The sequence below is a fragment of the Rattus norvegicus genome, chromosome 1, assembly GCF_021556685.1.
Source record: "Rattus norvegicus strain SHRSP/BbbUtx chromosome 1, alternate assembly SHRSP_T2T, whole genome shotgun sequence".
Lineage (NCBI taxonomy): Eukaryota > Metazoa > Chordata > Mammalia > Rodentia > Muridae > Rattus > Rattus norvegicus.
The window spans coordinates 159,223,685-159,235,467 of NC_141534.1; the positions used below are offsets into that span (position 1 = coordinate 159,223,685).

Here is an 11,783-nt window from a genome sequence, read left to right on the forward strand (position 1 = left end):
TTTCACTATTCTTATGCATATGTTGGCTTCTCACTGTAATCTTAATTTGCATTTCTCTAATAGTTAACGATGTTGAACTCACAAGGCTCAAATGCTACCAATCAACAACACATCCTGAGAAAACATCAACATTTGCCCATTTGTGTGGGCTTTTTTTTTTCTTTTTGCGGGGACTGAGGGGCATTTACTGTTCAGTTTTAAGTATTCCTTATTTAAACTGGTTGCAATTTTCCATCAAGTATATGATTTACAAAGATTTGATTCTGTTTTTAATATAAGTCTTATAAGTTTTATATTTAATTATGATATATTTTGGATAAATCCTATATGGAACCTAGTGTGGGTTGAGATTGGCATTCATTTCACATGAATGTTCAACTGGGACAACTAATAAAAATGTTATTTGCTCTCCATTAATCATATTTGCCTTTGTTAAAAACTCATTCAATCAATCAATAGATAAGTACACAATGGCAGCAGTTAGGAGGGAGGACCTGGTGTTAGAGCCCAGTACCCACACAATGGCTCAGAACTGTCTGTAACTACAGTCCCAGTACCCACACGATGGCTCACAACTGTCTGTAACTACAGTCCCAGTGCCCACATGATGGCTCACAACTGTCTGTAACTACAGTCCCAGTGCCCACACGATGGCTCACAACTGTGTGTAACTACAATCCCAGTCCCCACACGATGGCTCACAACTGTCTGTAACTACAGTCCCAGTGCCCACACGATGGCTCACAACTGTCTGTAACTACAGTCCCGAGGATCTGACACCTTCTTCTGGCCTTTGACTAGGCACATACATGGTGCATGGACATACATGCATGCGAAACTTCCATACATGTAAAATATTAAATTAATTTTTCAAAAGCAAATTAAATAGGTACATAGCATGTACGTAAAGTCCCAGCTCATCAAGAGCCTGTCGCAAAAAGGATTTCTTCAGTTCAGTAGTTTGAGAGTACAGTGAACAAACATACTGAGACCAACCAAATTTAAAAACTGGAAAATTTTACAGGGCTTCAGAAGCTGTTGAAGGATGGACTTGGGCAAGACTTTCATAGAATCAATAACAAAATTAACAGTGCTGTCAAAATTGACCTTTTTAAGTCTGGAAACTGAGCAAAGGTACATAACAAGATGTATAGCACGTACTTGAGGAAATCTACTGACGCTTGTCTGGGGACGTAGCTCAGCTGGTAGAGTTGCCATAATCAATGTCCTGAGTTAGATCCCAGTGCTGCACACACAGGCGTGGGTGCACAATGTAACTCTAGCATTTAGCAGTGGAGGCAGGAAGAGTACATGTTAAAGAGCTTCTACTATAAAGGAGTTCAAGGTCAGCCTGGGCTATAATACAATCTGTGTTTTTAAAAAATAAAAAGTAAATGAATCTTTAAAGGCGATGCTGGTGAGATGACTCAACAGTTGAGAACAGCGGCTGCGGGCGGTTCCACAGGACCAGGGTTTATGTCTGCCTTCATGCCAGGTGGTTTACAACAGCCTATGAGTCTAGCTCCAGGACATCGGTCTCTTCTGGTCTCCTCAGGCACTTTCACAAATGCACATCATTACAGACATACAAACACATAAATAAAAGCAATTTTTAAAAAGAAACAAAGAAAATCTACTGGATCTCAGCTAGAAAAGGGTAGCGCTTCCTCTTCAGCCTGGGACTAGAGCTATCTATCCATGCCCAACCTCCATAGAATAGTTTTACTTGGATACATAGTACAATTTCCCTACAAGAAGGACAATTTCTGAAAGTGAACCAAGAACAAAAACAATAACACTAGGCCCAGGTATACTTTAGAGAAAAACTCCAGGCTCAGTAGCCAAGAGCCTGGGAAAGATAGCATCAGAGATAGTCTGAAGTCCGGACTTTAACTCTATCACTTAGGAGGCAGAAGCACCGGAAGGTGGATCTGAGTCTGAGGCCAGCTTGATCTAAAGGGAGTTCCAGCCAAGGCAGGGCTACACAGTGAGACTCTGTCTAGAATATAAGTAAATAAAATCATTTTCAAAGCTTTAAAAATTATGTGAAGGTAATCAATAAGGTTGAATGAGTACCAGGAAGAGAAAAAATTTGCAAGGTCTCCTGTTTGAATGTGGCAGAATAAAGTCAGGTTTTTTGGTTTTTTGAAGGGTTTTGTTGTTGTTTGTTTTGTTGTTTTGTTGCTTCTTTCTAAAGTCAGCCAAAAAGCAGAAAGAAGGAAAGAAGGAAGAAAAGAAGGGAGATAAAATTCCACTTTTGATGAACTATCACTCAAACACAAAACATGGAAAACTTGCCAGAATGCAGACTTTTGATACAGAAGGAAACAGAGACCTACAGCTACAAGCTGACAGAAGAAAAACAAGGCACATGTCTCCCTCGTGAGCAGGATCCACTGACACATCAAAGTAAAAATTCCTGGTCACTTCAACTGAGCCCACACTGACACAGGGATATTATCTGATCCAGATCTTTTTGCTTGAAGTGGAGTAGTCAAAAACAAAGAACAAATCATACAGTCATGTTCACAGAAAAAAGTATGTGTATAATTGTTAGGAATAGATAAGGCAGCTTTGTGACTAAAACTACTATAGTCTATAGGCAAATAAAAGATACTAGCTAATGGAAGCATACAACTTTGAAACATGCAAAATTCCAATTGCCCTTTTATATAAACCCAAGAATTAGACCTGTAAAAAATATTCATTAAGGGGTTGGGGATTTAGCTCAGTGGTAGAGCGCTTGCCTAGCAAGCATAAGGCCCTGGGTTCGGTCCCCAGCTCCGAAAAAAAGAAAAAAGAAAAAAAAATATTCATTAAGCATTATTTATACAAACTAAAAATTGAAATCAACTAAGTATTAATGGAAAATGAATAAATTCTATAATTCTAAGAATAAACTAAGAATACGCCTGAAACAACAGACTAAGGGACATATATAATAAAACCACATGGCTTAAACTCAAACGCATATTGTTGAACAAATGAAACGTGGAGAATGGTCCACACAAAATTGCTATCTGTATAATATCAGTCAAAAGAATTATGTAACAACATACAATAATTGCTTAAAATATAAGTGAGTCTAATAAATGCCAAAACTATAGAATATTTCACTTTCTGAAGAGGAGTGACCCCTAAGAAGTGATCTTTGGGACTTTAAACTCACTATGCTATCCTCTACAAGATAGCCTCTCTGCTTGTCTTTAGAACCTAGTCACCAGATTGTAAAGAAGCACAAACTAACCCAGAGCAGAGAGAACTTACAAAAACATCTAGTTGGAAATAAAGCACTCAGTCTATATCCAGCATCAACCACCAGATATCTGAGTCAATGAGGCTTCAAGAGAGTCTGGCCTCGCCCCACTACTTTTGTTCAGTCCTGGAAAGTGAATTTAGGTTCTCGTGGTACGTCAGGCAGGTGCTCTACCACTGAGCTATATCCCCTGCTGTCGTCTTTGAATCTTCTGACCAGAACCCCAGACACAAAGAAGCAAAGCTGTCCTAGCAATTCAATTTCTTAGCTAACTCATAAGCACTGAAAGCAGTCACTTTACAACGCTAAACTTAGGTCTAATTTGCTAGAGAGCCCTACTAAAGAGCACTCAAGTAACAGATCAAACATAAAAGATTACTTTGAGTGCCAAGCATGAAGTCTTTTCCCTGTACACTAAATTTAGAAAGTATAATCATCAACTTATTTAGTTTAATAGTAGTTATAAATTCTTACCTCTAAACTTCCAGAATGTGCAGCCCAATGTAAAGGAGTAAACTGATGGAGCGCATCCACTTCATTAACGTTGGCTCCACGTTCCACGATGTCTGAAAGCTGCTTGACGTCGCCAGCCCGTACTGCGTCATGTATGCTACCAAAGGGCACCTTGTTCCTGGAACCTACTGAAAACCCAAATTTCTTCAACTATATTACAGAACTGTTTAAAAAAAAATAGGACTACAGCAATGAACCTGAGAAAGCACATCACTTTAGCTTTCTGAATAATTTACTACAAAATTTAGAGTAGTTTAAAACAAAGAACAAATCACACAAGCATCCTTGTTAACAGAGGAAAGTTTATGTGTATACATATCAAAGATAGATAAGACAATGTTGTGACTAGGAAAAGACAATAACTAATATAAGCATACAATGTTGAAACATGAGAAATTCCAGCTGCCCTGATAACCATTCCCAAGAATAAAATTTGTATAAAATATTCACTAAGCACTGTTTATATAATAAACTAAATACTGAAATCAACTAAATATATCTTAATCATACTCTAGGTTCTAGTTCTGAGATACACAAGATGAACATTGTCACACTATTCCTCCTACAAAAGAACTGAATATATCAAATATTAACAATCGCCAGCCATGGTGGAACATGCCTTTAATCCCAACACTTGGAAGACAGAGACAGGCAGATCACTATAAGCTTGAGGACCCTGTCTCAAGCAAAAACAAAAACAAAAAACAAAAAACAAAAAGAAAAAGAAAAATTAAAAAGAAAGGAAAGAAAGAGGGGCTGGAGAGCCTTCTGTGGTTAAGAGCACTGGCTGCTCTTCCAGAGGACCAAGATTCAGTTCCCAGCACCCATATGGTGGCTCGCAGCCATCAGTAATTCTAGTTCCAGGGGATCCTCTGGTTTTCATGGACACCGAGTGTGCAAGAATCTCAGGACTTTGGCCTTTGTCTGCGCTGTATGGATTGCCAAGCCTAATTAATGAGGGACATGGAAGTGCTGTAAAAACAGTTAAAAGTTTACAAGAAAATCTGCAAGTCTTTGAGATTAAAACACAAGGGTCAAGATTGTCAGCAAGCATAGCAGAGGTTGCCTGGACTCTGTTATGTGTAGTTAGAAATGTATCTTGGGTGTCAGCCAAGTAGGAACCTGTTTCTGTAAAGGAGCAATGGCAATGAGAAAGGGATATGTGGCTAGCATCCTCCATGTTAGTCTCTGATTTGGCAAGTAAAATAAATAAGCAAGAGAATGAGGTAGAGGTGTTGGCTTGTGCTTCTTAAGGATTAAGGCTCGAAATCTTAAGGAAAAAGAAGGAAAGAGAGTACAAGTTAGGTCCACACTCAAAAGCCCTTCTTGGGATTCATGAACTTGAAACCATGGGAAGATTCAAAGAGTGAGGAAAAGACGGTAAAAGCAATAGAAGATACCCACAGGTCAGCAGCTCAACATGTCTTTTGAATATTCTTTGCAGCTCAGCTACCTTTTTTCTGAGCCTGACTCTCCAATTTTGTTTACTCTGGCAGGCAGGGAGAGGCCTAGTGAATCTGATCAGTCTTAGGAAGCCATTTTAAGTGTTTTACCTTCCTGCTTAAGGAGCTTCCTGCAGGATAGACTTCTTTAATCCTGGGTCAGAACTGTTACACATTTCACACCTTTCTCCAGCTCTTACATTCTTTCCTTTCCCTCTTTCCCAATGCTGAGCTAGAAAAAAGTCTCTGAGGGAAAAAGCTGCAGAGAGTCTCTGAGACCAGCTGCTTGGAAGAGGTTTAGACCAACCGAGTCGCCTAGAAAAGACAGTTTCCAACCTGTTGAGCTGCCTGCCAGCTGGATCTTTGTATGCACCAGGTTTCCCAGCTTTCTTGAGCTGTCCACCCCATGCTGGGGTGAGTTTTGGTGAGCTGTCTTTGAGTCATTTATGCTCCTGTAAGTATCCCCTTACCCACATTCCATCAAGTGATCCCAATAAAACTCATTGGTTCACCAAGTTGAACTGGTGTTACCCAGTACTTTGGTTTGTTGGGATGCTTATCTGGGGTAAGTGGGATCCCTATCTGGTTCTTCCCAGGAAAAGTTTTGTCACACAACATCCTCAGAAAGAGGAGGAAGAGAGATAGATGAAGAAACAGAAGAAGCCGAAAGAATGAAAAGTTAAAAATTAGATGGATCTAATTTGACATCTCCAGTGTCAAATGTCTCAGAAAAAAATTGACAAATATCTATATTTAACAAATGATGTCTGATATAAGTAAAATATCTGACAGACAAATGATGTAGAAGAGGGAAACCTCAAATAAGGGAACAGGCCAGGTGAGTAGCTTTGGGAATCGGTGGAAATAAAGGGGAAGAGGGATGACAGTAAAATGAAAAGGTTAGCAGGGCCTCAGGTGGATGCCCTTTAATTAGAAAAGGTGTTGTGGCCTAAACAAAGGATGAGAGCAAAAAACTGTGACTCACTTGAGTCTGCAGTCTCCCTACAGGACTTGGAGGGACCTGGATTAGACACACCAGGCGTAGTGTGGTCCTTCATCCTTGGACTTGGACTCTGGGGAGGAGTGGAGCCCAAGTCCCTGCTGCTGAGCTGGTCTTCACTTGCTCCCACGCATGGACCACTGCTGTAAGAACTGGACTCCTCGTCGCTGGTGCGTGATCCACGATCCTCCCTTCTCTCCCAAGAGCCCCTTAAGCGGGAATCCTCTTCGCTTTCTCTCTCCCATAAGCCACGGAGCCGGTGGCTGGAGTCTTCACTGATGTTCACCCTAGAAGAGTCTCTGGCCTCGTAACTCCTTTCATCACTTACTCCTTCCCAAGAACTGAGGCAGTGGCTGGCATCGACACTTGCTCCTTCCCAAGAACCGCTGCAGTCCTCACTGTCTCGGATCCCGGAGTCACTGGTTCGGAGCCCTCGAGTTTCAGGGACGTCCACCCAGGCGTCTTTGTTGACGGTTGCCCTCAAGTCGCAGGGATGCAAGCCAGCGACTTCACCTAGGCTCGCGTCGCCACTGCGTTGGCCACTGTCGCCCCTCACAGCTACCCATGGGCTGCTCTGCAGGTAGCCATCCTGTTCCCTAATTCTCTCCTGAGAGACGCAGCGGTGCTGCCTTAGGTCTTCACTGGGTCTTCTCGAGTCCCTTCGGGAAACGCCGCCGTCCTCACTTACTCTTACTGAAGAGATCTTGGTGTGGCGGTTCCCTCCTTCTAGGTTTCTTTCTCTGGGGTTGTGGCAACAGAATCCCTGCTTTTCCAGGACCTTCTCCCTAGACCCGGAGCCGAGGTAGCCGTGCGGACCGCGGACCGCACACGCACGGCGGCTGGCGCGGAGGCCGCAGTCTCCGGTCTCCGGGGCACGCTGGTGGTTGTGACGGCAACCGCCGTCGGCCGGAACGCTCTGCTCAGAGTTGTTTTCCAGAGTCTCAGTTCCTGCAGGCTGGAGGGCGTGGCGGCGTGGCCGTCACTTTGGAAACGAGTACACTTCCGGTGTTCAGTCACTTCCGTATCCTTTATGAATGCGTCACTTCCTGCTTCCTTCCTTTCACCTTTTTAGGTGCTTCGCCCGTGGAAAGCCGCGAGACTCTGGTACCTAGTGGTTTTCGGTGGGTTTTTATTGTGTTTTGTTTTTGTTTTGTTTGCTCAGTCTCACAATAGCCTGACAAGGCTTGTTTCTGGAATCTTCTGTCACGGGTATCGCCCCCAAATGGAGGTTCCAGGACTGCGGTTCGCGGAGCTGACCTGTGTGCCGCGCCTCAGGGGCCTTTTCGTCCTTGGCAAGCCTGGTATACTATTTCAGTGCTGGTTTGAAAGAAAATCTATTTTTGCCCCATGGCTTCGGAAACAGAGAAAAATCCCTAAAGGGGACGGTAGCAGGTGCAGTCCCTGTCATTGTTGAGTGTGTGCTTAATGTCGGGCTCTTGGATGTTCGCTTGGTAGGTATCAGCCTCACCTTACAGATTGTAAGATACCACTAAGTTTGCTAAGACAAAACAGCGGGTAAGTTCTAAAAACAGCAGTCGTTAGCCAAAAGAGACTCCAGTACTCCTACTTTAAATGCAACATTTCTTTCATTGTTACATTATTACTAACTGAACTAAACCTTTCTCTCCAACATTGCTCAAAATGTATTCTTCCGCTTTATTTTTTCGAATATAAGCATCGAGTTTTGTGCTAACCGCTGAGAATACAAACCTGGTAAGCATCGTCCATATTGGTTGTCCTTCTCAGGTGGGTTTTTTGTTGTCGCTTTGTATGCTTGCACCGCCACCATGCTTTCTCCCTTTGAGAGGAATTAAGGTGGAGGAAAGCAATCTTTTTCATTTCTCTGCCTTTAAACATGGAGTTTGCCCTCAAGAAACTACTGTCTTCTCCACAAATTTGTTCTCTGAAAAATTCCTCGAAATATATCTTCTCTCAAGGTAAATTGATCTTTTTTAACATAGCCTTTTAAGTAGTGACTGGCACTTCTTGGGTTTATGTGAGCAGTCTGACATTGTATTCAGTGCTTTGTATGAGTTTTCTTATCTCTAAAACTTTGTAGACAGTATTTATGTTTTCATTCTATATATTTTAAAAGACATCAAAATTGATTGCTTGGGGGATACACAGGAAGTAGTAAGTGCTTGCATTACAACTCCTACTGTATTTTTTTCTCTTTGTACATTCCCCTCCTCAAAACCTGATTTTCCACAGCTTTTATTGGATCACATCGCACATTGTAGTCACCCCCTCATAAGGAGGTAAAACTTCTGGATGGTTGGGCATCAGTTCCTGGAATCGAATAGTTACTTCCTGGGAAGGGCTGCTCAGTAGATAATATGTTGTGGAATATGTAGATTGATCTAAACATCAGGTTAGTGAATTGACACACTGAAAACAGGTTTTTTTGTTTGTTTGTTTGTTTGTTTACTGTTTGAAGGGGGTATGGGATTAGTCATTCCAATCTGATTTTTTTTCCTTTGTAGAATTGGGACAACTGAGACCTTTTGTGGGACAGGTATTTACTGAATTACATATTCACATATGTATCCAGTGCCTATCAAAACTGATTTGCAAATAATTTCAAAGCTAATCTATATTGTGTTTATTTCTTACAGATGAAGAACAGTTCACATTTGATCAGGATGACATTAGTAGGAGTTGGGGATTTGGAACCTACAATGTCTAACTCCAAATTAACACAGTGCTTATAGCTACTTCCAATAGTATAGGCTCTATCAATGGGCTATGCACTATCAGATAGAGAAGCCTACACAGTGGGCACAGCAAATCTGAGAAGGAAAAGGAAAGAAAGCAGTATTAGAAACAAGGAGAACGTGGTATATACAGATCTTTAAAATATCAAAAATTAATTTTACATAGCCTACACTAATTTGTAAAGTTGACATGAATAATCTACAAAAATACAGATATCCAAAAACTGTCTTAAGAACTATAAAGTCATAAAAGAATATCCCAGAGAAATCTCTTTGACAAATACCAGAGAAAAGGCAGGACAAAATACTTGCCAAGTATTAAACTAACATAACCATAATTGAAATTTTTAATGAATTTGAAGTTCATCATCTATGACCATAAGTATATAAAGTCTTCTAAATACCTTGCTCAGATACCATAGCCATTTTACTACTTTACAGTTAGAGGAAAACCACCCATAAAAGAATAGCTAGGTCTTACTACATTTATAAGGTGAGACACAGAAACAAGATGGCTCAACCTAGAAAAAGTGATTGATGACCTGAATTGGATCCCTGAAAACCCACATAATGGGAGTGAAGTGACTACTGCAAGTTGTCCACTGACCTATGCACCCACTCTCAAATGAGGCACATACACACACACTAAAAGTAATGAATGTTTTATTAGAGTGAAAAAATATAAAAAATTGTGGTAGAAATGCAGTCTACAGGTATTCATGTGGTTATAATGCACAGGCAATTGAGAGAAACATAGAGAAAATGGATGTAGTTACTTTTAAACATTGCTCAAGAGAATTTCAAGTGTGGAAATAACCTATACCAAGTTAAGTGGTTATACTGTAGAGCACAAAGACAGACATGGAGGGAGACTTGTAATTTAAAACTTTAGTACAAAGAGTACAGAAGCAAATAAAAACATGCACTACCATATAAAGCGGATGGGAGTTTTAAAAGTAATGGCACGTGATTAAGAAGCTAAGGAAAAGCACAGTGGTTTTGGCAACGTCAAAACAGCAGTTCTAATAAAACAAGATAAAAACTTGGGTTGCATAGGCTTTCAAGGTAAGTTGACAGTAAAAGCAGATTCTAAGTTGAAGAATGAATTCATACTGGAGTGGTCATATCAACATCCCAGAGAATAGGAATTATTTTCAGATAGGAAACTATAATTAATTAGAAATGGTGAGTTGTCCACACCTGCTTTGCTTTATTTTTAATTGGTCTTTTTTTTTTCAATGTGAAATTTTTTGGTCTGTGCATTTGTACCTGGTGCCCTCAAGAGGCTAGAGGAAACAGTTGAAACATTGGAGTCTGGGATACAGTTGTGAGCTGCCACATTGGTGCTGGGATTCAAACCAGACTCCTCAAGAGCTACTAGTGCTCTTAACTGCTGAGCCATCTCTTAACTCCTTCCTGTTTTTCTAAGACAAGGCAGTCTCCCACAAGTCAGCTCTAGGCATGATTCTAGAGGGAGTAGAGCCAGCTCAGGGCAAATTAAGACAACCATTTCTGTTCCTTTGTTCTCACATGCGCCACAAACTTGTTTACTTTGAAAATACGAGTCTCACTATTTTGCCCAAACTTCTGGACTCAAGTGATTTCCTATCTCAGTCTCCCAAGTAGCTAGGACCATGCCATTGCACCCTTTTCTGCCCATGCACTCCTCAAAAAACGATGGCTCTCCCTTGGATACCATCTGAGATGTCCTTTACCTTGACATCCTATGGGTAATTTTTGGCTTGTAGTTTGCTCCTTTGCTGAAAGACATAATACCTCAAGAAACTGACACTGTTTTGAACTACAGAAAACTAATTCCTGCTGCAGTGCTCATGTAGAAGTTCGAGAATGACCTTGGGGAGTTCTTAAACCACATGGCTCTTTGGTATTAAACCTACCTCATAAAGATTTGACAGTAGCTTTACCTACTGGATCTTAGCTCTGGCCCACACATTGGCCCTCTGCCAACCCTTTTTCTCACTTTGTAGCTCAAACCCTGGACCTTTATATATAGGCCCACCACTTATACATAGTGCTTTGCTACTCTACAGCCACAAGACACTGAGATAAGGTCTATGTAGCTTAGGCCAACCTTTAACTTGTGAAGTTCCCTGCCTTTGTCTTGAACTGGGATTGCACAACACCTGATCAGTTTATCTCCTCTTTGCAGGCATAGTTAGAAACCACCTTAGAATTTCCTAAACAATTTTTATTAACCTCTTTTAATGAACTTTGACATAGTATGCCAGCCACTCAGTGAAAAATTAAGTAGAATATAATTCTCTTAAGCTATTCACATAATACATATTCCTTTCCAAAAGAATTTAGTGTGATCTCTCTGTTTTCCAAAACAACTAAGTTCAGAAGATTTACATTAAAAAACACTCTAAAAGTCACCTAAAACCCACTTTTAGAAGATAAAATATTTTTATGTGGTCTCAAATTGTTCAACTTTTTTTTCTAAAGGATTTTGTGAGTGCCTCCTGTATGTAGACACCACAGGTCTGCCTGGTAGCTCCAGAAGCCAGAAGAATCAGATTCCAAGGGACTGCAATTATAGAACTTGTGATTCTAATATTGAGGGTGCTGGGCTATGAAACCAGACTTTTTTCAAGAACACAAGTGTTAACCATTTCTTTAGCTCCTAAAACTTTTCATTCAAAACATGTTCTAAGACTTTAGTTTTATGGTTGTATAGTTTTAAAAGTTTCCATCCTTGAGCACTGATACGTAATTCTGGCAATTTAGAATGTTTAGCAGTACTTTAAAAAAAAACAAAAAACAAACTTGGAGGTCTTTTCTAGTTGGTCTTGTACAAGACCCACTATACACAGTGATTCTAAGGCTGAGCTAAATTT

The 11,783-nt window shown here is 40.6% G+C and overlaps 1 protein-coding gene across 11 annotated transcripts in view; it reads right to left on the reverse strand.

Annotated features, from left to right (window-relative positions):
* The window catches only part of Ankrd42 (ankyrin repeat domain 42), a 43,053-nt gene extending 35,846 nt beyond the window's left edge, over positions 1–7,207 (reverse strand). For 3 of the 11 annotated variants that reach the window (XM_087656609.1, XM_087656604.1, XM_087656635.1), the window contains exons 1-2: positions 6,197–7,207; positions 3,731–3,897 (exon numbers count right to left, since the gene is read on the reverse strand). In XM_087656609.1, coding sequence (XP_087512735.1) covers positions 3,731–3,897; positions 6,197–6,269 — 240 coding nt within the window. In that variant the 5' untranslated portion in view covers positions 6,270–7,207. Of the gene's footprint in view, positions 1–1,161; positions 1,559–3,730; positions 3,898–6,196 lie in introns of those variants that run through there. The other 8 variants (XR_015685421.1, XR_015685429.1, XM_087656617.1 and 5 more) reach the window with 7 other exon arrangements.
* Between the last annotated feature and the right edge of the window lie 4,576 nt (positions 7,208–11,783).